The sequence below is a fragment of the Podarcis tiliguerta genome, assembly GCF_965153285.1.
Source record: "Podarcis tiliguerta genome assembly, chromosome: 1".
NCBI lineage: Eukaryota > Metazoa > Chordata > Lepidosauria > Squamata > Lacertidae > Podarcis > Podarcis tiliguerta.
Genome location: NC_139534.1, coordinates 14794102 through 14819787, shown reverse-complemented (window position 1 = coordinate 14819787; position 25686 = coordinate 14794102). Strand labels below are relative to the sequence as shown.

General features: G+C 46.2%; 2 protein-coding genes and 1 long non-coding RNA gene across 3 annotated transcripts; all 3 read left to right on the top strand.

The window, feature by feature from the left end:
- Nucleotides 1-1051: 1051 nt before the first annotated feature.
- Nucleotides 1052-5334, top strand: LOC310671327 (baculoviral IAP repeat-containing protein 5.1-like; the record flags this gene model as incomplete). The annotated part of the gene is made up of 4 exons (XM_083427092.1): nucleotides 1052-1189; nucleotides 2751-2860; nucleotides 3966-4086; nucleotides 4969-5334. The coding sequence occupies 4 exons, from the start codon at nucleotides 1052-1054 to the stop codon at nucleotides 5125-5127; spliced, it is 528 nt and encodes a 175-aa protein (XP_083283218.1). The 3' UTR covers nucleotides 5128-5334.
- A 2364-nt stretch (nucleotides 5335-7698) lies between these two features.
- On the top strand, nucleotides 7699-8553 carry LOC310671337. The gene is made up of 2 exons (XR_014507960.1): nucleotides 7699-8054; nucleotides 8442-8553. It is a non-coding gene; the product is annotated as an uncharacterized lncRNA (long non-coding RNA).
- A 4724-nt stretch (nucleotides 8554-13277) lies between these two features.
- LOC310672484 (testis-specific serine/threonine-protein kinase 6-like) lies at nucleotides 13278-14754 on the top strand. Its single transcript, XM_083429710.1, has one exon. It carries the CDS (start codon nucleotides 13420-13422, stop codon nucleotides 14293-14295), a length of 876 nt encoding a protein of 291 aa, XP_083285836.1. The 5' UTR covers nucleotides 13278-13419; the 3' UTR covers nucleotides 14296-14754.
- The last annotated feature ends 10932 nt before the right edge of the window (nucleotides 14755-25686 follow it).

The following is a 25686-nucleotide window of genomic DNA, read 5'->3' as shown; positions in this document are numbered from 1 at the left end:
AGAACCACAGGACAACCTAACACTCCTGAATCTTCATAATGAGAACAATATATGTAGGAACTTGATCAGGAATCGTAGAATTGTGGAGTTGGAAGGGACCACAAAGGTCATCTAGCTCAACCCCCTGCAATAAAGAAATATTTTGCCCAACGTGGGGCTCAAACCTACAACCCTGAGATTAAGAGCCTCATTCTCTACCAGCTGAGCTAGATAGAAGATTGTGCGAGTAACAAAAATTAGGAGACAAGATCCTACTATCATCACCTTTGCTACCCCCTATCCAAATGCACTCATGTTTATCTTTATTTTATTTTATTGAATTCATATACCACCCTATACCTGGGAGTCTCAGGGCGGTTCACAGAATAGAATCATATCTATATGGTTTTAAATATAAGTCATGTCAGGGAAAGGTTGCTAAGAAGTCACAGAATTGGATTCTTAAATGGAGACTTCCCTGGGCGAGAGCAACTCAAACTCCAAGTGCCTGTTTGGATGGCTCCTGACAGAATATTAAAAACACGATAAAACATCGAACATTAAAAACTTCCCTAAACAGGGCTGCCTTCAATGGTTGGACTAATCAGCCAAAGAAAGAACAGTTGTAGTGAGCTGGCTTTCCTTCTTCGTACCAGAAAGAAAACTTACAGAAACCTTGTAACTAAAAACTAGTGCCTGAGGGTGTGTGTTTTTTTCCTTCTCCCAGCAAGCCATTTTTCCTTTTGTGTTGTGTCTGTGTGTGTGTGTGTGTTATTGTAAGCATAAGCTTATTATTGATCATGCTAAGTCACTCTAGGAGCCTTTTGTTTTGGCTGAAAAGCAGAGTAAAAATATTTTTAATAAAGTATTTGAACAGAACAAACCAAACCGGGCTTGGCTGCTGGGCTATCTCTTTTAATTTTTCCTTTTTTGACAACTGCAGATTGCTTTGGGTGGGGTTCCCCCTCGCTCATTTACATTGATGTTCACAGGGGAGACCAATCAAGTCAGCTTATTGCAGTTCCTTATATATAAAGTCGTGACAGGGGAACACTGCTAAGCAGCCACAGAAATGGAGACTGTGCTGAACAAAGTCAACTCAAACTCCAAGTGCCTGCTTGAATATAGAAGCATGCATTATTATGAGAATCGCTTGAGAAGCTTTGCATGCTGGCCTTTTAAAGAGAACTGCAAGTGTACTCCTGAAAGTGTAGGTCTACTTAATCAAACAAATAAGAAAACCAGCTTCTGTAGGTCAGGTATGCATAAGTGCTATTGAGTTGGGGAGGGGAGTTGCAGGTATTTAGGGCTTATTCTTTCTTTTTCTTTTTTGTGAGAAGATAAATGAGTGTATTTTTTTCTGCCATTTGCGAATTTCGGCTGGGGGAATCCTGATTGGGAGGGTTTGGAATAGGTAGGTTAATTTTGGGAGGGTGATCATCTTGATCATGGCTATTTTGCCTGAGAGAGTGAAGTTGGTGTTGTTCCATCTCTTCAGGTCTTTGTTGATCTGTCATCACAAGGGGTTGTACCGTATTTTTCGCCCTATAGGACGCACCTTTTCCCCCTCCAAAAATGAAGGGGAAATGTGTGTGCGTCCAATGGGGCGAATGCAGGCTTTCGCTGAAGCCTGGAGAGCAAGAGGGGTCGGTGTGCACCAACCCTTCTCCCTCTCCAGGCTTCAGGAAGCTATCTGCAAGCCGTGGGAGCCCGCGGGAGTTCCCCCCAGGCTCCCCCGGCTTGCGGAGCGCTGCCTCTTATCCCGAAGTCCCGGAGCGCTGAGCAGTCGCGCCGGGGCTTCGGGTAGCTCTGCGCAAGCCGCGGGATGGCTCCCCCGGCTTGCGGAGTGCTGCCTCTTATCCCAAAGTCCCAGAGCGCTGAGCAGTTGCGCCGGGGCTTCGGGTAGCTCTTCGGGGAGCCACGGCTTGCGGAGAGCAGCCTGTTCTGGGGGCTGGGGTCGGGGGAAGCTCGGGCTTCCCCAGCCTCACGCCTTGGGGGGGGAATAATTTTTTTTATTTCCCCCCAAAAAAACTAGGTGCGCCTTATGGGCCGGTGCGCCCTATGGGGCAAAAAATACAGTAGTTGTGAAGGTATAATTTGCTGAGGTTTCTGGTTATTTGTACCCCTTGGTATCTGAACTTGGTGCAACAAAGTTTTATCTTGGCAAATTATTTTTGGGTAGGGGGGCAGGGTGTTGAAACACATAGCCCCGGACTTTGCAAAATCTACCTGTAGGCCCGACACCATTGCAAATGTGTTGAGTTCTCTGATTAGGGAAGTTGCTGTGTTTATGGGGTCTGGTGTTGTGACCATTAAGTCGTCTGCCAAGAGCCCTAATTTATAGGTTCTGCCTTTTATTTCCACTCCCTTGATGTCTGTGGCTGCTCAGATTTGGATTGCTAAGGGTTCCAGAGCCGGGATGAATAGGAAGGGAGATAGCAGCCACCCTTGTTTTGTGCCTCTTTGGATTGCTATGGTATTGGCGTCCATACGGTTAGTCCTGCGTTTTGCTGATGCTCGGGAGTATATTTGTTTGAGGGTTTGTAACAAGTTAGGACCAAATTTCATTTTAGCACTGCTAATAGGTATTACCACTCTAAGCAATCAAAAGCTTTCAGGATGTCTAGGGACTTGATTGTCAGTGGGAGTTTAAGCTGTCTATTCTAAGCTGTCAGAGTCCAAAGTGTCAGGATGGCAAGAATCACCCCACGTTGCACAATATAGCTTCCTTGCCAATGTCTTCAGCATGTTGTTCTGCTCTTCTCATTCAGATGGCCAGGGCTGGCTTGATCCACTGTCCAGGAGCAAATGAACCTGACCTGGCAAAGTGTTTCTTCTGCTTAATAGAGTTGGAGGGCTGGGAGCCAGATCACGATCCCTGGTAAGAAAGACCCAACAGGGTTCTCTGGCCTAGCAATTGCCCAAGGTGAAAACTCTATGAAATACCAAGTGGGGATCAGTGGATAAGACTGCCTTTCTATTTGGGTTACACTCTCTTTGTTCACCTTGGCTAATGCAGGTTAGCTAGAAAAGCACCAATTTAAATTGTTGCAGATCTTATTGAAGCGAAAGTGGTATGAAGAAGGTTGTTGAAGTTGGGGAGGAGGACAAAATTCCTCTAATCTCTCTTGGTACTCTTTTTTTTATATATAATAATTTTTATTGAATGATTTTATGTTACAGAAAACAATACAGCCATACTACCACTAAATATAATTAAGAAATAAAAATTACATACATCAATATTTAGTTTGTTATTTGTTATTGACCGTCTTATTTCCTCCCAAACATTGAATCATAGAATCATAGAGTTGGAAGAGACCACAAGGGCCATCGAGTCCAACCCCCTGCCAAGCAGGAAACACCATCAGAGCGCCCTGACATATGGTTGTCAAGCCTCTGCTTAAAGACCTCCAAAGAAGGAGACTCCACCACACTCCTTGGCAGCAAATTCCACTGTCGAACAGCTCTTACTGTCAGGAAGTTCTTCCTAATGTTTAGGTGGAATCTTCTTTCTTGTAGTTTGGATCCATTGCTTCGTGTCCGCTTCTCTGGAGCAGCAGAAAACAACACACATTTGTGCAGACACCCACACCCGCACACAAAATGATAATAATGAAAGTAAATAATTCCCCCCCCCTTTTATCTTCCAAAATCTTTTCTTCAACTTTGACTTCTTGTCAAGTCCCTTTGCATATATTTTATCTTACATTTGAATGTACACAAAGCAATAAACCTTTCTATATAATTTTTCTAATACATTCTGAAAACATAATAAATCCTTAATTGTTATCCACCTCCTTTTAGTTCCTTTATCACTCGAATGCTAGCACGGAGTCAAAACTATTATTGTATTTTTGAATATACCTTCTATAACCATCCCATTTTCCCACAAATTTTTGCTTTGAGTTTCCTCTGAGTTTACTGTTCAATCTCTCTTGGTACTCTTAAGCTGCTCACTTGCCATCTTACTGTTCCCACTGCAGGCTGGAGCATGCCAAGCGTGCTGGAGACTCTTGTGGGTTTTTGTCCCTTTCGAAGAGTTTTGACGACCTGACAGTTGAAGAATACTACGAACTAGAGATGGAGCGTGTCAGGATCTTTCTTGTAAGTAAAGACACAGATATCTGTGGGCTTTGGAAATTTGCACCAAAATGAATTTTGCCTGTCCACTAGTTCATGTAAATCTTGGCATCTCTGTGTCTAAGGGCTTGTCCATACTTACCTTTTTTTCTCTCTGTGCCTTCCAGACAAAGGCCCATGTTTTCCGAATGCTCCTTTTTTAACTCCAGAGTATTCCCTGAGAAAACGCCGCTTCTTAAGGCTGGAGAGCCAGTGTGGTGTAGTGGTTAAGAGTGGTAGTCTCGTAATCTGGGGAACCAGGTTCGCTTCCCCGCTCCTCCACATGCAGCTGCTGGGTGACCTTGGGCTAGTCACACTTCTCTGAAGTCTCTCAGCCCCACTCACCGCACAGAGTGTTTGTTGTGGGGGAGGAAGGGAAAGGAGATTGTTAGCTGCTTTGAGACTCCCTCGGGTAGTGATAAAGCGGGATATCAAATCCAAACTCTTCTTCTTCTTCTTCTGAGGTGCAGCAAACAGCAATTCAGGTCTTCAGCAGATTGCCATTGGCTCTGATTCAGCGGTAAAGAGTTCTGACCCTAACTCAAGTAGCAAAGGGTTGGAGAAAATCTTGCCACGGGAACAACTGGTGCAAAGTAACAGGTGGCAACATTTTGCAGGGGAGTTCCTTATCACCCCCCCGAGGTGTGCAAGGTGCCCCTTTCGTAGCAATTGTCTGCACATTGCTCTGGGCAGCGTGTCAGAAGTCCCCATTTTCAGATGCAACCACCCCACGCAGGGGGACACTGAGCATGAGGCACTGGCGGTTCTAGGCTCCTTGCCATAATCTTGCAATATCTAAAGTAGCTGCTTGCAGTCTTTAACTTCAAAAATGGCAACTCAATCAAATCTACCCCCTTTCTTCTCCAGAGCAAAACTGGCCAAAGTGTAATAAACGCCTATGAGAAAGAAGTGGCAGCAACCAGGCAGCGTCTCGTGGACCATTTTGTGGACAAATACCAGTATGCCCCAGAACCTGACCCAGCCGCTCCTGCTGCAACAGAGAATGACATGCCCACCACCACGTAGAAAGGAAATGGGCCACCACAAAGACAAGGGGGGCTGTTGTATTGACAGTGATGCAAGTACTGTAATACATACCTGGGAGAGACTTTCGGGCGGACTATATGGCATGGGGGGGGGGTCACAGGGGATCTGTCAGTACCGCATCTTGTGTAATGCTGCTCTGTATGAAACCAGTAACCAAAAGCTGAAGTGTTTTTTCCGACTTATGGAAGGCATAAGGAGGGCATTGTTAAATAAAGACTTTTGCATAAAACTATGGGCCTTTCCATTTTTCACAATGACACCTAAATTGCACACTGACACACTGCCCCAATTGCAGTGCTAATAGCTGTGCTGGTCCCGGGGCTAACCAAGAGGCGAGGGCCCAATCCAGTCCGAGGTTGATGGTGCAATATGAAGGCAGTCCATAGAAGTCAAAGCTGGGTGCAGGGCAGGGCATCGGGTGAGGTCAAGAGCTCTGGCAGGGAAGCAGGGCAGGGATCGGGCTGGAACTGACAACCAACAATGTTGCTCCCGCAACTTGGGACTGGGGCTGGCTGGCTTTTATCTCCCCCGAGGCATAGGGCAGCCCCGATCCTCAGGTGACTCGCCTCTCCTGGCCTGGAGGTGAGCACTCCTCCTGCGGGAACTTAGTTCCCTCTGCCTCTCTGCCCTGAGCCTCTGCAGCTCAGGAGATGCTGGAGGGTTACCGGACCCATGGGCAGCCTCGGCTTCCCCTGATGGGGCTGAGAGTGGAGCACCTGCAGGCAATGGGTCCTCCATGCCCTCAGGAGCCAGAGCAGATCCAGCACAGGTGAGGACCCTTCAGGTTCATGCCCCAGCCCCGGCTCAGCTGGTTCTGGAGGCGGGGAATTCTGTGCAGGCTGGGATTCCTCAACTTCAGCTTCTGAACCCAATTCCCAGGCCATCACAACAGTGCAGCATGCGAGCCCATCTTCACCCGGCATGGCTGTGCTATTCCTGTCATTTGTTAGCTTGTATGCCATTGGTGAACTATTTGCAGGAGCATCATTGGTCACTGGTGAGGCTCTTCCGGCAGCAACAGGAATCCGAAGTTTTTAGTGTCATCACCCCAGCCCTGTTGAATGCTCATCCAAATGTCTGCTGAAAACTTTTCCATGCCACCAAGCTTAGGTAAAGGGACCCCTAACCATTAGGTCCAGTCGTGGACGACTCTGGGGTTGCACCGCTCCTCTCACTTTACTGGCTGAAGGAGCTGGCGTACAGTTTACGGGAGGCATGAAAAGGGCAGAAGGTTGGCTTCATGCAGACACAGTCTCTGGTTGGGAATTAAATCTGGAGAAGAGGGAACTTAGGCAGCCGTGGAGAGATGGGGACCGTCAGTCTCAGCAACTGTTTCATGGGGGCAAGACCTACCGGAGATGAGCTTAGGCATGACACTCCGCCAGGTCTGTGAATATCACGCCTTTTGTAATAAAAGAGTTGGCTCCAACTTTGAATGGTGTGATTGACTACTGGGTTGACAAAGTTCAAGAGTGACCAGAGCTGATTTAGTCCTGAAACCAGGGCTGAACTCAAACTGGAATGACTCCAGATTATCAGTTTCCACCCAGAACTGAACAGCCACCACCCTCTCAAGCACTTTCCCAAAGAAGGGTCGTGCTAATTCCAATTAGATAGATACACAGTCATACTTGGGTTCACAAACCAATACAGAGCGAAATACTGCTTAAGCCCATTGATTTGAGTGGATTGTGGGAAGTTCTTCCATTTTGCACCCATTAAAGACTTTGTGGGCGTATAAATGCTGAAAAGAAGCAAAGTGCTCAGTGGATGCAACTTCCACTTTGCTGGTTGTGTTCTCAGCCAAATAGATCAGGTATTGCTTTAAAAGTCTTCATGGCTTGAGAGCAGCAGATCTGAAGGACTCACTGGCTCCACAGAGATCTTCATTTCCCAGTTAACTGAGATGCGGCAGGCAGTTACCATATTTTTCGCCCCATAGGGCACACCGGCCCATAGGGCGCACCTAGTTTTTTGGGGGGAGGGGGAATAAAGGGGGGGGATTATTTTTTTTCCCCAGGTGCGGGGCTGGGGTGGGGGAAGCCTGAGCTTCCCCCAACCCCAGCCCCCAGAACAGGCTGCTATCCGCAAGCCTAGGGAGCCCGGCGGGAAGTCGCGCTGGTCTCCCCAGGCTTGCGGATATCTGCCCGAAGCCCGGGGCACGCTGCTCAGTGCGCCCCAGGCTTCGGGATGCAGGCAGCTCTCCGCAAGTCTTGGGAGCCTGGCGGGAAGTCGCGCCAGGCTCCCAAGGCTTGCGGAGAGCTGCCCGAAGCCTGGAAAGTGAGAGGGGTCGGTGCACACCGACCCCTCTAGCTCTCCAGGCTTCATCGAAAGCCTGCATTCACCCCATAGGATGCACACACATTTCCCCTTCATTTTTGGAGTCCTATAGGGCGAAAAATACAGTACCCAGGGGGAAGGGGCTACCTGGTGGTGGCACCTTGACAGTGGAATGCTTTGTCCAGGGGAGGATGCTCTCTCTGGTGGCTAGTTTGAGGACATTTTTCAACACCGTTTTCTAGGCTTTCAGTTCTTCTGAGGGTTTCACAGTAGCTTCCTTTATATATCAGAACTGAATGTTTTGTGGGTATCTGGTGTGTGTTTTCAATGTTTTTACTGTGTTTTTGATTGATTGGGTAGCGCAAGGCTGCCGTGGGAAGCTGTTGGAAGGATGGGACAAAGATCCAAGGGAGAAAGGGCAAGGTGATTACGCCTGCGCTTCAGGTTTTCAGTTAGCCATTTTGCCCTTTCTTGGAGAAGGGAGAAGCAGCCCATTGTGGTTACCTAGCAACCGCAGCATCACCTCACCTGTGAACAACCTCATTTCTCTTCTCGGGGAAAAACGATGGAGAGAAGTTGTATGTGCAGAGCAGAAACACACACAGGTAGTAAAAGGAAAGAGGTCGGTCAGTCTGGTCTTTTAAGGGAGCGTTGGCACTCATACCTGCATACTCTGTAGCTTTTAGAACCATAGAATTGTAGAGTTGGAAGAGTCCCTGAGGGTCATCTTGTCAAACTGACTGCAATCTCAGTAGCTGACCTCAGTCAAGCAGTCAAGCATTGGAGATATTTTGGCATGATACCAGCTTAACAGTCCCAGCTTCCCTCCCAAGAATTCTGGGACTGTAATTTGGTGAAGATGCTGAACATTCTCTGTTAGGGATCCCTGGCCTCTCTCACACAGCTGCAGTTCTGAGCCTGTGATGCAGATAGACCCAGGCCCAGGAGGTGAGCGCTCTTTCTCTCTCTTATTCTCTCTCCTTCTTCCTCTCTTCCTTCCTCTCTCTCGTCAGGAGACCTTAAGTAAGCAAAGGACCTTCTCCACTACTGACCATGCCATACTGCACTCTGATAAACACACAAGACGTAACCGGCTGAACTTTTGAATAAATAAGGTATACCATTCATTGTATAAAATTGTAGATTTCAACGGAAGTCTCATAAAGTTCAACGAAAAAAGCAGAAGACCCAGTGGATCTGTTCATTCTCTAGTCAGTTCATGAATAAGGTCCGTACACGTCTAAGTATCTATTCCACCTGTCTGTTCAAAGAGTCCAATTGTTGAATAGTGGGTAGACCTGGCAGACGACACAGCGATTTCTCCAAAGCAGCTCTTTATTTTGTAAGCTGGAACAGAACTGAACAGCAAACAGCTCAGCCAGCCTGCTTTTATAGGCAGCCGGCTGTCAACATTGTAGCAACAACAACCCAGGGTTTCCCGCCTAAAATAACTGATGTGGACCTGAGTGAAAACTATCTACAGTATCCCCCTGCTGGCCCAGGGTGAGAACTTCAGTTCATAACACCAATAATCCACAAGAAGGGTTGTTACAGTTCCACAGAATCCTTTCACAGAGTCTAAGACAAGGATTTCCGGAATATTAGCCTTGTTTCGCCATCCTAGGCCCAGGAGGTGAGCTCTCTCTCTCATTTCCTTCCTTCCTTCCTTCCTTCCTTCCTTCCTTCCTTCCTTCCTTCCTCTGTCTCGTCATGAGAGCTTAAGTAAGCAAAGGAGCTTCTCCACTACTGACCATGCCATACTGTACTCTGAAGCTAGCTCAGCAAGGGAAATATTCACAAAGACCCACTTTCTGTGCCACAGCCTATGCCCAACAGCAGGGTCAGCTGAATGTGACCCCCAAAGTAGGACAGCTTGCCCTTTAAAGCAGCTCCACAGCGCTGTTATGTCTAAGAGACCAACCATTTCCCACCTGCGAAACAAGAGACAGCGGTAACCGAAAACAACGCAGAAAATTGCAAAGGAGAAGAGAGCAAAAGTCTGAAAAGTGTGTTCTTCCTCGCTGGCACATCACTCAAGTACATAAGGCTCTGTGCAGGCATACATACAAAAACACACACTTCGTCTTCTCTTGACGCAGGTGATGTCAAGATGGAGGGGGCTGCTGTTGATGGACTCTCCCTGTAGATCCTTGGCCACTTCGACCCTTCGGAGCTGCCAGCAACAGATGTGCACCTATGGAACTTTCTGAAGACATGCCAGGTGCCACCGATGCCCTCTGGCCAACTGAGCTGCTCTCTGCTTGCAGTGGAAAAGTTCCCGCTTCATTTTAACACACTTCAGCCAGCAAATTTGGGGGTTAGGATTGCTGTGTTAACAGGAAAGAGGGGGGACAGGGGTGGCGCAGCAGATCAATGACTTCATCTGAAGTCCAGTCAGTTCACACCAACCACGGAAGAAATCAGGGAGGTTTTCTCCCCTGCTTTTTTATATACAGTTGCTTCAGTTTGGCATAGCTGAGAAGCCCAGGTATCAGTCCTCTTTTTGAGATCCACAAGGTTTTGCACACACACACACACACAACCTGTGTCTGCCAGTGGAAGTGTTCTGTCCTACTGGGATCTAGTGCTCTGCTAACTAGCAATTAAAGGTAAAGGGTAAAGGGACCACTGACCATTAGGTCCAGTCGTGGCCGACTCTGGGGTTGCGGCGTTCATCTCGCTTTATTGGCCAAGGGAGCTTCCGGGTCATGTGGCCAGCATGACTAGGCCGCTTCTGGCAAAGCAGAGCAGTGCACGGAAATGCTGTTTACCGTCCCGCTGGAGCGGTACCTATTTATCTACTTGCACTTTGACGTGCTTTCGAACTGCTACGTTGGCAGGAGCAGGGACTGAGCAACGGGAGCTCACCCCGTCGCGGGGATTCGAACCGCCAACCTTCTGATCGGCAAGTCCTAGGCTCTGTGATTTAACCCACAGCGCCACCCATGTCCCTACACCACCCGTTTAAAACAAACGAACAAGCCTATATTCGGGCTATACAGTACTGTATTCTTAACATTTAACCTTGAAAAATAATTTAGAGCCAAAGTAGTTGACAGGTGATTAAGATGCAAAATAAGACCGAACGTTGTTGTTGGGTTTTTTTTTAAAAAAGTTCTATTTTCTGTACTGAATGACACTTAGTACCTCAGAAAGCAATTAGTAAAACAGCCATTGTTCTGCCTCTGGAAGCTGAATGAAAGGCACAACTGAACACAATACCTAGCAAGGTTTGATTAACCTGAACGCTGTGTTTTGAGCTCCTGTTGAATATCCTGCTATTTAGTTGGAGCCGGGAGGGAGGATGGATCTTGTTACAAAGCCAAGCTTTACCCATTTAGCTCTAAGCATTATGCTTCTGTGCTTCTTCCCCGGAACACGGTTATGACTATGACTCAAAGCAGACCATTTACACATTCTGCTTAGCAACACACCAGGGGCCACCCAATTATATTTCAAAATTTCTTTCTTTCTTTCTCTTTCTTTCTTTCTTTCTTTCTTCTCTTCTTCTTCTTCTTCTTCTTCTTTAAAAAAAACTTTCAAATAATCCCTGAGTTTACTCTCAGGTCAAGCAACAACACTGTCACTAGCAGTGCTCAAATCAAAGGCAATTTTCTTTTATATGTGCTTAGAGGGAATTTTGCACCATACAGGGAATTCTACACTGACGCCGTCACACAAGGACCTCAAAACACATCCGTAGAGCTGAGAAGCTGATCTTCCATTTACAACTGTCCCTGTTTTCCAGGGACAGTCCCAGATTTACAGAAGCCACCCCGGCTTTTGCTACATTTAGGGCATGTAGTAGGTTGTACTACCACAACCGCTATATTTATACATATGCCCATCGTTAACAGTGGACTCAGCTACATGCATAAAGATAAAGCGCTTTATATGTGTTATAACACTGTGACACCAGATGGTGCTGTGGAGTCCCGTCTTTTTCCAACGGGATTTCCCTGTATGAAGTTTTTGTTGTTGTTGTTTAGTCGTTTAGTCGTGTCTGACTCTTCGTGACTCCATGGACCAGAGCATGCCAGATATTCCTGTCTTCCACGGCCTCCTGCAGTTTGGTTAAACTCATGCTGGTAGCTTCAAGAACACTGTCCAGCCATCTCGTCCTCTGTCGTCCCCTTCTCCTTGTGCCCTCAATCTTTCCCAACATCAGGGTATTTTCCAGGGAGTCTTCTCTTCTCATGAAGTGGCCAAAGTATTGGATTCTCAACTTCACGATCTGTCCTTCCAGTGAGCACTCAGGGCTGATTTCCTTCAGAATGGAGAGGTTTGATCTTCTTGCAGTCCATGGGGCTCTCAAGAGTCTCCTCCAGCCCCATAATTCAAAAGCATCAATTCTTCGGCGATCAGCCTTCTTTATGGTCCAACTCTCACTTCCATACATCACTACTGGGAAAACCATAACCAAATCACTTTTTTGGTGTTTCTAGATGCACCCAGCATGTCTGTTCCATTAGGGACTGGGGGCGGGGAACATTTCTGAATTTCTCCAGGGGGACTGATAGGAAAGGAAGGAAATAGGGTGACGAAAAGGGAAGTCTGACCTCCAAATGAAAACTAGGGAAAAAACACTCATACCATTCACGTCTGCTTTCTTGGCACGGTTTTTGCTGATGCTAAAAAGGGCACCAAAGAGTTCATCTGTAGCTATGATTCATTCACGTTAAGCGCCTGGAATTAATAAGCTGCCCACAAAAGTAGATGGCACCCTACAGTTGGCCAGTGGCTCGGTTTTCCTCCTGTGCTAAAATAATCGCCTTCGTGGCATGCAAACTCCTAGACTTAACATTTTTGGAAGTGGATACTTGCTTCCCTCGCTCTTTTTCCTCCGCTTTGGTTTTAATTATTGGCTTTCGTAAATGTAGCTTGCTGCTTCTTCCACGTCCCCAACCAACCCCTCCCCCTCATTTCCCACCGTTCCGTGAAGCCAGGAAGTTGGATGGTTGCCTCTGCAGAAAGGCGTTTTTATGACTAAACCACTTCAATAGAAAACTCTAGGATCCAACCGAATGGAAAGTCTCTGTGGGTCTGGCCCTGAACGGCGATGGATGTTGGGCAGGACGTTCAAAACCATCTCCATCCTCTGCCTATGCAGATAGCTCTGTTAAATGGGCCTGATTTCAATGTCAGGATTCTCGGTGGTGGTCAGCCAAGAGGGCTTGCAGTTTGGAAGCAGCAGACCTGCTGCTCTGGGCTACAGGGGAAATGGGCAGGTGGACATAACAGTCTAATAGACATCGGTAAGACTAGACAAAGTCCAAACCTGACCCAGAAGATTAGAGCCCTACCAGATCAGGGAGGTGGGGGGGGGGGAATGTATTTTTAATATTTTGTTGGAAGCCGCCCAGAGTGGCTAGGGAAACCCAGCCAGATGGGCAGAGTAAAAATATTATTGTTATTGTTATTTATACAAGAAAGCACTCAAATGACCCAGGTTACTTGAGAATGTGCACTGTCCATCTTGGCAGCAGTTCTCTGGGAATTCAGAAGGGGACATTTTCCAGCAAGCTACCTGAGATCTTTCAAGGTAGAGGCACCAGATGTTCCCCCATCAACCTCACTTCTTGTGAAGGCTATAGCAGTGTAGAATAAAACTCCCACCGGGAACACTTTTGCTGAAGTCCTTATGACCACATTGCCCTAACTCTAGACCAAAGGAATAGAGGTACACTGGTAATCGTAGGAGAGATGTTACGACCACTGAGTTTTGTGCGTGTCCTACAAGTATAGGTGAAATGAAGGAGGCAAGCACAGCAGCCTTGGCAACCCAAGGAGGGGTGACCCCATGACACCTCTAGCACATCACAATACCCTGGGGCAAGGTTGTATAAAGCTGCTGTCTTAAGCACTCAGTGGCAACATGGGAGGGGGTGCAGGTTAACATCTACCACACACAATGGGTTAAAGCCTCCGGTCCCAGTTTTAATATCTAAGTCCCGGTCAAACCCATCAGAGCTCTCCGCGGCACCCTGCACCATGTCAAAGAGTTCTGGAGGGGACAGGTGGCTAAGTGAGCTTGGCTACAAGCTGGGCCAAACACTGGGGGAGGGGAGCTATTCTAAGGTGAGAGTCGCCACCTCGGCCAAGTACAAGGGGCCCCTAGCCATCAAGGTGGTAGACCGACGCCGGGCACCCCCCGATTTCGTCCACAAGTTTCTCCCGCGAGAGCTGTCCATCTTACGAGCCATCCGCCACCCGAACATTGTACGGGTCTTTGAGTTCATCGAAGTCTGCAATGGGAAGCTCTACATCGTGATGGAAGCTGCTTCCACCGACCTGCTGCAGCTGGTGCAACAGCTGGGGAAGCTGCCCTGCGTCCCAGACGCCCGGGACATCTTTGTCCAGGTAGTGGCTGCCGTTCGCTACTTGCACGACCGGAACTTGGTGCACCGGGACCTCAAGTGCGAGAACGTGCTGCTCACCGCCGACGGGCGCCGAGCAAAGCTGACCGACTTTGGCTTTGGCAGGGAGTCCCGTGGCTATCCAGACTTGAGCACCACTTACTGCGGATCGGCTGCCTACGCCTCCCCTGAGGTACTGCTGGGCATCCCCTACGACCCCAAGAAATATGATGTGTGGAGCCTGGGGGTTGTCCTTTATGTGATGGTGACTGGCTGCATGCCCTTTGACGACACCCACATCCACAGCATGCCACGCCGACAGAAGAAGGGGGTGTTCTACCCAGACGGCCTGGGCCCGTTGCCCGAGGCCTGCAAAGCCCTCATCGCCCTACTGCTTCAGTTCAGCCCAGCCTCTCGGCCTGGAGTGGGGCAGGTGGCGAAAAACACCTGGCTGAAAGGAGCCCTCTTAAACAAAGACACTTCCAGATCGCTCAACACTAGGATCGATTAAGGCAGATGAAGCTGTGTGACGTGTTGGAGCTGCTGTAGGGAGGGAAAGAACAGATGCTTAAAGCGATATTGACAAAGGTGGAGCTACAGAGCGGTCTGGGGTCACGACTGGAGGGGGGCAGCGCTTATTATGCCACCTTCAGAGGTGCCAACTGAGAAAGCTTCTGGTGCGACAAGATGGAGCCCAAGGAGATGGGATTCAAAGGCTTTCAAGGTAGAAGACCGGAGGAGGGGGCAGTAGAAACACTGGACGGATGGAACTTGCAGTACCCAAAACCACACGCCAATGGGCAGCCACGCAGCCTGCAGCAGGAGAAAAGACCTGTGACCCTTGCCAAAAGACTTGGACTTCATCGCAGATCCAAAGCTGGCCAACGGGCAAGCGAGGGAACGAGACATACCACTGCACAGTGTCGTCTGAAGTCTATTCCAGAAATAAACCCTGAAGCTCCCACCTGGAGACCTCTCTGTACCTTTCAGTCCTTTTCTAAATGGGTTCCCTTCCTCTTATTTATTTATATCTATATATTGCAATGGCCTTCATCCCCCCGAACTTCTTGATTCCCAAAGGAAATGCACTGATTTGGGAATGATGTGGCACAATGTGCTGGAAAGCATGGTGGGCATGGATGGAGCAAAGTCCGGTTCAGATCTCACCTCACAGTGAGTGCCTGTGGCCAAGTCCCTTGAATTCCAACCTACCTCAAATGGGTCATTGTGAGATTGCAATGTTGCTCTCACTTCTTTAAAGGAAGGTAAGGAAGGGACACGGGTGGCGCTGTGGGTTAAAGCCTCAGCACCTAGGGCTTGCCAATCGAAAAGTCGGCAGTTCGAATCCCCGCGGCGGGGTGCGCTCCCGTTGTTCGGTCCCAGCGCCTACCAACCTAGCAGTTCGAAAGCACTCCCGGGTGCAAGTAGATAAATAGGGACCGCTTACTAGCGGGAAGGTAAACAGCGTTTCCGTGTGTGGCTCTGGCTCTCCAGAGCAGCGATGTCATGCTGGCCACGTGACCCGGAAGTGTCTTCGGACAGCGCTGGCCCCCGGCCTCTTTGCGTGAGATGGGCGCACAACCCTAGAGTCTGTCAAGACTGGCCCGTACGGGCAGGGGTACCTTTACCTTTACCTTTAAGGAAGGTACCTATGGGACCGCCTCTCCTGGTATGTCCCACAGAGGAACGTACGGTCTTCAAACAAAAACATCCTGAAGGTCCCAGGCCACAGAGAGGTTAGGCTGGCCTCAACTAGAGCCAGGGCTTTTTTGGCTGTGGCTCCCATCTGGTGGAACGCTCTGTCACAAGAGACTAGGGCCCTGCAGGACTTGACATCTTTCCACAGGGCTTGCAAGACAGAGCTGTTCCACCAGGCCTTTGGTCAGGGCGCAGCCTGACTCCCTCCTTTGGCAATCTTCACAGAACTTTAGCCTAATGGGTGCCATAATTTTGAGTTGAATTAATTTTATAATGGAATGATTTTAGAATATTGTACTATTTTATTGTTGTTAGCCACCCTGAGCCCGGCTTCGGCTGGGGAGGGTGGGATATAAATAAAAATTATTATTACTATTATTATTATTATTATTATTATTATTATTATTATTAGAACCTGGGATGGGTGAGGCTACAACTGACCTAGGGAGAAGTCCCTTTGAACTCAGTAGGGTCTGCTTCTGAGTACAGGAGGACACTGTAAATACCGTATTAGCCCGAATATAAGCCACACCTGAATATAAGCCACACCTTTAAAATTGGAGTAGGGGGGGAGAGAAAAAATACCCGAATATAAGCAGCTCCATTCCTTGCTGCTCCTGACGGCATACTGGGCAGGGGGGGGGGGGAGGCTCGCTGCGTTGCCGGCAGCCTTTCACCTTCCTTGCTCTCTCCCTTCCCGGCCTTGGGGTAGAGGACGGGGGACTACGCATGGGGTGGGTGCTGCTTTGCTGCACTCCTGGAGCTGTTTGCCCCACACTCTGGGCTGCATACCGTAAAGTCGCGAATATAAAAAGGTAAAGATAAAGGGATCCCTGACCATTAGGTCCAGTCATGGCCGACTCTGGGGTTTGCGCGCTCATCTCGCTTTATTGGCCGAGGGAGCCGGCGTACAGCTTCTGGGTCATGTGGGCAGCATGACTAAGCCGCTTCTGGCAAACCAGAGCAGCGCACGGAAATGCCATTTACCTTCCTGCCGGAGCGGTACCTATTTATCTACTTGCACTTTAACGTGCTTTTGAACTGGTAGGTTGGCAGGAGCTGGGCCTGAACAACGGGAGCTCAACCTGTTGCGGGGATTCGAACCGCCAACCTTCTGATCGGCAAGTCCTAGGCTCTGTGGTTTAACCCACAGTGCCACCCGCGTCCCGTCACGAATATAAGCCACACTTTAACTTTTCATGGTTGGAATTTGGGGGGAAAGTGAGGCTTATATTCAGGCCAATGCAGTAAATCTCTAGATCTAAGGCTATGCAACACCCTAGACCAGGCTTCCTCAACCTCGGCCCTCCAGATGTTTTGAGACTATAATTCCCATCATCCCTGACCGCTCGTCCTGCTGAGGCATCTGATCAAGGCCTGTATTTTAAAATGAGCTTAAAAATATATTTGCAAATGTTTGTAGGTTTCATGCCAGGCAGAAACCAGCTGGCTAAGTACTCTGGCAGCTGTTTATCTTCCTGCTCTCCTGGACAAGGGCCCCCCTGATTTATAGCAGTAGCAGGAGACAAGTTTCTCAAAGTTGCAAAAGGGAATTACAGGCTGGGAGCAAAGGTTATACTGACCCTACATATTACAGAATACAATCAAGCTGCAAAAACACTAATTAAGAGTTGGTAAATAGTAAGATTTATTGTTTAACAGAAAATAATACCATGTGCCTCCCATCAGACTCTAGCCATATTTTCCTAAGGTTAAAGGGCAAAGAGCTAATGGGAAAAGCAGCTGGCTGGGAAAGGGGGGTGTAAATTGAAGAGGCTGCTTTGAAGATGTTTTTTTCTGAGTTCTTTTTTTCTTTGAGAGCCAGTGTGGTGTAGTGGTTAAGAGCGGTAGTCTCGTAATCTGGGGAACCGGGTTCGCGTCTCCGCTCCTCCACATGCAGCTGCTGGGTGACCTTGGGCCAGTCACACTTCTCTGAAGTCTCTCAGCCCCACTCACCTCACAGAGTGTTTGTTGTGGGGGAGGGAGGGAAAGGAGAATGTTAGCCGCTTTGAGACTCCTGAAGGGGAGTGAAAGGCGGGATATCAAATCCAAATCCAAACTCTTTGCAAAGGCCTTTTCTTCTAAAAAGCTATCTATGTTATGTATGAGATTTGTTGGCTTAATGTAATTATGCAAAGGATTTAGAAAGTAAGAAATGTTAGATTCTTATGTAAGATTCTTATTTCATTGATGGTGTGTGAGAATGTGAACCCAAGATCTCTGTTTAAGATAGAATTTAATACCATGAGCCATCTGTTTTAGCCATTTGTTTTGGAATGAAGGGGCAACAGGGGCAAAAGGTGATCTGGTAATTAAGGTGCCTTGTCAGGCAAATGTAAGATATATGACTACTTGTCTGCCATTTATGGATAGAAGGAAATATAGCTCTTTGTCTCCCATAAAAGGTAATAGGAAATGGGTGTATCTTTTATGATTGGTTCTAGCAAACAGCCAATAGGAATTTCAACCAGGCTGATTGGACAGAGGCAGCCAAAGGAGGAGCAAGGGGGCTGGGCTGAGGAAATATAAGTGCTGGCCATCAGGGCTGGAGTGGGCAGAGCTTTGGTAACCATACACCACTGTGTCTATCATTTATTTGTCTGACAAATAAATTATTATTTTAATTTCTCTATTGCTGCGTTGAATATTTCATTCCAGCTAAGCGTTAACCACAAGCAGGGTGCTACACTGCTAGCTAGGGATCATGGGAGTTGTAGGCCAAAAACATCTGGAGGGCCGAGGTTGAGGAAGCTTGCCCTGGACCTTGTTCCAACAGGCTTTGCGGAACTGGCTGCTTTTAATGACAGGGCTGATGCCGTGTTGGGCTTTTGTGTGTGTTTGTGTGCAATTATCTGTGTATTTTAAACTATATGTATACGGTTTAAAATCTATACATGTTTGATTATTTTTTAAATGATTTTCCTTCCATGTTTTTAGCCATTCTCCCTTTTATCTGTAAGCCGCCTTGAGTCCTGCCAGGGGAAAAGGCGGAGTATAAATGAATAAACATGAAGGAGCGCCTCGCCCCATATAAACCGTCCTGGACTCTGCGTTCATCATCTGAAACCCTTCCTCCTCCACACGAGGTCCAGAGGGCGGCCACACGAGAATGGGCCTTCTCTGTGGTGGCTCCCTGTTTGTGTGGTGCTCTTTTTCCCCAGGGAGATTCGCCACATGCCTTTAATTTTATATTTTTAAGCGCCAGACGAAAACGTTACTCTTTAACCAGGCCTTTGGCTGGTAAATATTCTACAGCCTTTTAAATGTGTCTGGAGGTGGTGGTGGTCTTGTTTTGCTGTTTTTGTTTAATTAATTGCTCAATTGCGCTTTACCTTGTATTTTATTCTGTGAGATCTTTTGACGAAGAGCGGTATATAAATCTAATAAATAAAATAAAATAAAATAAGGTGGTGGTGATAAAACATCCATCCTTCCTCTTCCACAGACTTCTGCTAGGTCAGACCCTCCAAGTGTCCCTATTTTCTAGGGACAGTCCCAAAGTTACAGAAGCCGTCCCGGTTTCTGATTTGATCCCAGAATGCCCCGCTTTTCCTTAGGACATCCCTATTTTCATGTTGGAGAAATGTTGGAGGGTATGGAGTTATGCAACCCTTGTGCCAAAGAGATAAGTAACTATGCAACCTTTAGAAGACATCTGAAAGCAGCCCTGCATAGGATTTATTTTTTTTTTAAATGTTTAACATTTTATTATTATTTTTTATATTTGTTGGAAGCCACCCAGAGTGGCTGGGGCAACCCAGTCAGATAGGTGACATAAAATAATAATAATAATAATAATAATAATAATAATAATAATAATAATAATACAGTGGTGCCCTGCAAGACGAATGCCTCGCAAGACGGAAAGCCCGCAAGACGAAAGGGACGCTCCTAATTGGCTGTCACCATGACAACTGTGGGCAGGTGCCCAATCAAAATGTCTGTTTCTGGGAGGGCGGGGGCAAAGCGATGGTTTTTTGATCCTCCCTGGAGGCAAGGAAACACCTGGAGGAAAGGTAAGAGGAAGCATTTAATGGACCAAATGAGTGAAAATTAGCACTCCTAGGTAAATTAGACCATATATTTAAAAACACATGACTCCCCCCACCCCCAAGAAGTGTGGTAACTGTCATTTGTTGAGGGTGATGGGAATTGTAGCTTGGCTGAGGGGGTATACTAAAGTTCCCAGGATTCCTTTGGGTAAAAGATGTGCTCTAAACCCAGCCAGGTGGGTGGGGTATAAAATTAATAATGATAATAATAATAGTAGTAGTAGTAGTTGCTGCTGCTGTTGTAGCAGCCTCAGTTTATACCAACCCATAAATAGGAAAGCGCAGAAAGATGAAAAATAAAATAAAATGTATTGTTTGGGTGCCGCATTTTTTTTTTAAAAAAAAAACCTGTGGCAGTTTTAAACTTTGTGATATGCTTTGTAAACCTATAAGTTGGAAAATGTAGCCATTAAATATTAATATTAAAAAGGAACCCTACTTACTCCCCCCCCCCCACACACATTTTCTGTTTAAATAGACTGGCCCAGAATGGTCTTGTGTTCCCAAGAGAGAATTATCTCAGCACACTACTTAATATTTATAAAGGTACATTCCAAATCAAATCCGTTGCTGCTACAGTCAATGGCCAGTGTTATATTTCTATTCCAGTGGCTCCTGAAAATTAGTGGGACTTGGGCTGCAATCCTGTACCCGCTTCCCTGGGATTATGTTCTGAGTAGACATGTATAGGGTGGCACTATTGATGTTGTAAGGAAGTCTTATTCAATTCTTTTCACACATTTCATTCTGTTGAAATGTGTAGAGGCAGTCCAGGTTCTCACCCACTTTCGGTCCAGTGCAAAAGAATGTGCAGTCGTCGATGTGTACAACCTCAGCTATTGCATTCACCGTATACAGGAAGTACCGTACACTTTCTGAATGTTATGTGTGAATGCCAGTACAAGCGTATGGCTCAACTACTGGTGTACGCTGTTTCAGAAATTGTACGCTCGTGGCACGTAATGGTTGCTTGGTGTTTTTTTTAAAACGAAATTTATTCATTTGGTTTTTCAGATTGAATTTTTACTGTCACATATCCAACATACAACATAAAAACTAGATTCCAATTACTGTACCTTTCCGTGTATAAGACTAGGGTTTTTTTACTTTAAAATAAGGTTGAAAATCTGGGGGCGTCTTATACAAGGATAGTGCATATGCCCATTTTCTACTTTGGGGTCCCCAAAAGTAGGGGTTGTCTTATACATGGGGGCATCTTATAAACGGAAAAATACGGTAGTCTCTTGGACTTCCTTCCTCCCCTTTGTGGGTCCTACTGTTAATCATTTCCTCCTGCATCTTTTATATTAATCCAGATCTTTTATCTCTGCATTGTATCCAAAATTCACCATTAAACTACAAGTGATATTCCAATCCTACTAACGATTTTAACTGTTTACAATGGTCTTTAAGATAAGTTATAAATTTCCCCGTTCCTTATTAAAATTTTGGTCTTCCTGATTTCTGATTCTTCCGGTCATTTTAGCCATTTTAGCATAGTCCATCCACGTCATCTGCCATTCTTCTTTGGTAGGGACTTTATCTTCTGGGCCAGTAACATCCACGCAAAACTGTTTGCTTGTTCTTATGGGAAGTTGTATTACCTAGGGCTGCCATACGTCTGGAATTTTCCAGGCGTAGCTGGGATTTGTCCGCCGAAAATGACAAAGCGGCTAAAATGTCTGGGGAAACCTGTGTGTATGGCAGTCCATATTGGAACTTTGCCCCCAGCCCTGGGGGGAAAAAAACCTTTTGTGTCTGGGTTTTCACTTTAAAATATGGTAACTGTATATTATCAGATGTCTAAACACGGTGAACAACAGTGCACAAAATCTTTCTGCTTGAAAACAAAAGAAAATATGGAGTACAGTGGTACCTCGGGTTACAAACGCTTCAGGTTACAGACTCTGCTAACCCAGAAATAGTGCTTCAGGTTAATAACTTTGTTTCAGGATGAGAACAGAAATCGTGCAGTGGCGGCGTGGCAACAGCGGGAGGCCCCATTAGCTAAAGTGGTACCTCAGGTTAAGAACAGTTTTAGATTAAGAACGTGTTAGGGTGTGAAACCTAAGACGCTGGCAAATTAGCAATGTCACGTGACTTTAAGAAGTCAAGCTCGTTAAGTTGTTAAGTTGCTCAGTATATAAAGAGTGTTTGTTTTCTCTGCCTGTGTTGGGGCGTGCTGGACGTGAAGCAAAATGTGTGAAAGCTCCGGAGGTGTTTCTGTTATCTTTCTGCAATAAACCTGTCTTTGGAAAGACAGGCTTCCCTGTGTCGTTTTTTTTGCTGCTGAGACTTTGGAGCTTGTACTGCAACAAGAATCTCTGCACTGGACTTAATTAATACTCTGCAAAGAAAGCTGTTGCTGGTGGCGCAGCGGAAGCGCTTACTGGACCAGTACACAGACTCTCTTAGGTTATGGATCCTGCTACGTTTCTACAGCTGTATTGTGTGCAGAGAAAGTGAAAGCAGCTTTCGGATGAGAGAAGACCGGCTTGGTCGTAAATCCAGCTCTTAAAGGAACTGAGAGGCTGGAGGCGTCTGAAAAGTGAGTAAAACAAATCCCAAGGGGAAAGAGAAGCAAGGGCACACAGAGGGAGTAGCAGCAGACCCCAAGAATGGCAGGTGAAAATTTCCAGGTTCCCTTCACAAAGTTGAACTCTGCTAATTACGTGCAGTGGTCTAAGAGGGCTCAAGTCTGGTTGGAAGCCAAAGAAGTGTGGGCTGACTATGTCCAGAGGCGAAAGCCGTTTGTGGCTGTTGCAGCAGATGCCACAGCAGAGCAACAGGCTGCTGCACATGCTCAGAACAGGCAACATGATAAAATGGACACTAAAGCTAGATGCATGTTGATGGTATCGATAGACGATTCCCAATTACCTCATGTGGAAAATTTAAGCTCTGCATTTGAAATTTGGGAAGCTCTTAGGCGAATTCACCATAGAGCCACGCCCGGAGAGAAGGTGAACATTATACGTGCTTTGTATGAGTTGAAACTGAAGCCAGGGGATAGTGTGGTTGAACACACGTCACAGATGACTGAGTATTTCAACCGACTCTCATCTCTAGGTGTGAATTTTCCTGAAAATATTAAAGTTTATACTCTGCTTAGCAGCCTGCATGCAGGGTTTGAAAACTTAGTACTAACTTTACAAGTTTTGCCAGAGGACCAGCTGAATATGAATTATGTGACTGGTAGATTGTGTGAGCAAGAATATCAACATCATCGAAAACGTATTGATAATTCAAATACCCCAAGGGTTGGATGTTCAGATAATTCCCAGCGTGAGGGAACTAGCAGGCAGAGCTGTAAGGAAGCCTCACAAGTGTCTGCTATGGCCAGCAAGTCATGTTTTCGATGTGGCAGCAGGTTTCATTTGATAGCAAAGTGTCCAGAAAAGCAACAGGAATTTCAACAGTCCAAGGCCAGTTTCCGGAGCTACAGGGGAAGACGACGTGAGAACTACAAGAATCAACGATCCAGAGGGGGAGCAGGTGCTGATAAGGGACTATCTGCAATGGCAGCACAACAGAGTCCTAAAAGGAGCCAACAAACCTTGAAGTGGATAATTGACAGTGGAGCAAGTCACAGTTTAGTTCCAGCGACATCTAGTGGCAGCTTGTTGAACTGCAAGACATTGCTAGTTGCAAAAACTGTGACTATAGCAGACAATAGTAAACGAGAAATGAACCTTAAAGGCACAATTTATGTTAACTGTTTGCAAACTAACCTTCCTGTTTTTGTTCTTCCAGGAATGAAGAATGGACTTTTGAGTGTGTCATGCCTGGTAAAAAGTGGTTTTAAGGTTGAGTTTGAAAATTATGTGTGCACCATTTCGAAACAGGGGAAGGAGCTAGTTAAAATTCCCTGTGAGGATGGGCTTTTTGTTTTGGATGAAGAGCAGTTAGCAGCAGGTAGATGTTCAACAGGTGAAGCGCAAGCTAAGTGTGTAAATAAGGCTCCTCATACAGGTTGTGTACATCTACTACACAGAAGGTTAGCTCATATATGCTTTAAGTATGTAAGCAAGATGCCAGATTTAGCTGAGGAGAGTAACATTAAACCCTGTCCAAATTTTCTGGATTGTTGTGCTTGTAAACATGCTAAGGTTAAGACATGTAACTATCCGAGATCTGATAGAGTAAGCAAGAAACCCTTTGAACTTGTGCACACAGACGTGTGTGGCCCTATGCCAGTCAAATCGCTTGGAGGTGCGAGATTTATGCAAATCTTGGTGGATGATTTTTCAAGAGCTAGTTGGGTTTTCTTTCTGAAAGAAAAATCACAAGCAGCTTCCATCCTGATGGATTGGATTGAAGAAGTCGAATGTAAATTTGACACCAGGGTACGTAAAATACAATCAGATCGTGGTGGGGAATATGTGAACCACACGCTGGAGACGTGGTTAAAAAGGAAAGGTATAGTTCATAGACTTACCAATCCCTATTCACCACAGGAGAATGCAGTTGCCGAAAGAAAATTTCGAACATTACAGGAAGCCATTGCTGCTTTGCTGTTTGATTCTGGACTTCCACAGCAGTTTTGGGCTGAGGCTGCACTGTATGCGAATTATACTTTTAACAGAGTGTACAATAGCACAGTAGGCAACACTCCTTACTTCATGCTATTTGGAAAAAAACCAAAAATTGATCATCTAAGAGTTTTTGGATGTCGTGCTTATGTGCTGGTGCCTAGGGCACAACGTAGGAAAGGCGATCCTAGGTCTAAAGAAATGGTTTTCTGTGGTTATCAAGCAAACACAAAAGGTTGGAGATTTGTGAATGTAGAAGGCAATCAAACAAAAATCACAATTAGCAGAAGTGCGGAATTTTGTGAACAGGATGGTTGGAATAGAATTCATGGAAATCCTGACATACTATTTGATGTGGTGGACAGTAACAATGAAACTCAGGCCCCAGGGCAGGTATTAGTTCCAGAACAGGCTGAGGAATTTGAGTCTAAGGACGAGGGTGAGAAATCGTCTAGTTCACCCAAGTCTGTAAAGTCAGAATCTTCTAGCTCTAAAAGTTCACCTGTACAGCAAGAGAGACGTGTAAAGTCAGAATCAGAAAGTTCTTCAACTACTAGTGACAAACAGGTGACGACTAGTGATTCTGAGTCAGAGGGGGAAACTGAAGGAACATCGCAGGAACTGTTAAGGCGTTCCAAGCGTACCAACAAAGGTAAACCTCCTGAAAGGTACCAAGCTATTAGTGTTTGGGCTGGTTTGGCAAACTGTGAACCTGAAAGTTTTGAGGAGGTTGAGCAATTACCCCAGGAGGAGGCCAGTAGGTGGCGTGAGGCCATGCAAAAGGAGTTGAATTCTATGAAAGAACTGGGTGTGTTTTCCATCACCAAACTGCCAGAAGGTGCCAAGGCAGTAAGTTGTAGGTGGGTGTACAGGTTAAAGACAACAGCGATGGGGAAACCAGAGTACAAAGCAAGACTTGTGTCTCGAGGTTTTACTCAAAGAAAGGGGTTACATTATTCCGAAGTCTATGCACCCACTTCAAGGAGTGAAACCCTACGGGCACTATTAGCAGTTGCTGCTCAGAAAGGGTTTAAAGTGAATCAATTTGATGTCTCTACAGCTTGTCTTCATTCAGACTTGGCTGAAGAGCTCTATATGGAGCTACCGCCAGGATTGAAAGTTGGTAAATCAAATCAGGTATGGAAACTACATAAATCTATTTATGGACTCAAGCAATCTGCTCATAATTGGAATGAGTGTTTGAATGACGTTTTGGTAGGCATTGGTTTTAGCAGGAGCAAGGCTGACAATTGCTTATATTTCAGAGGTTCAGGAGATGCTCAAGAATCTTTGCTTGTTTATGTAGATGATCTGATTTATACTTCAAAGACACAAGAACAAGTAAAAAAACTAGCCAAAGAGTTAAATAAACATTTCAAAGTTAAGAATCTTGGTGATGTGAAGGTCTATCTTGGTGTTCAGATAGATAGGACCAAAAATGGCAGTTTTCTACTGAATCAAAAAGGCAAGATATTGCAAATGTTGAAAAAGTTTGGCATGACGGAGTGTGCAGGTGTTAGAACACCAATGGAAATGGGTTTTGTAAAATACAATGAGTTCAAGGATAGTGCTGAATTCAAGCGTGCTGAAATCTTTCAGTCAGCACTGGGAAGCTTACTT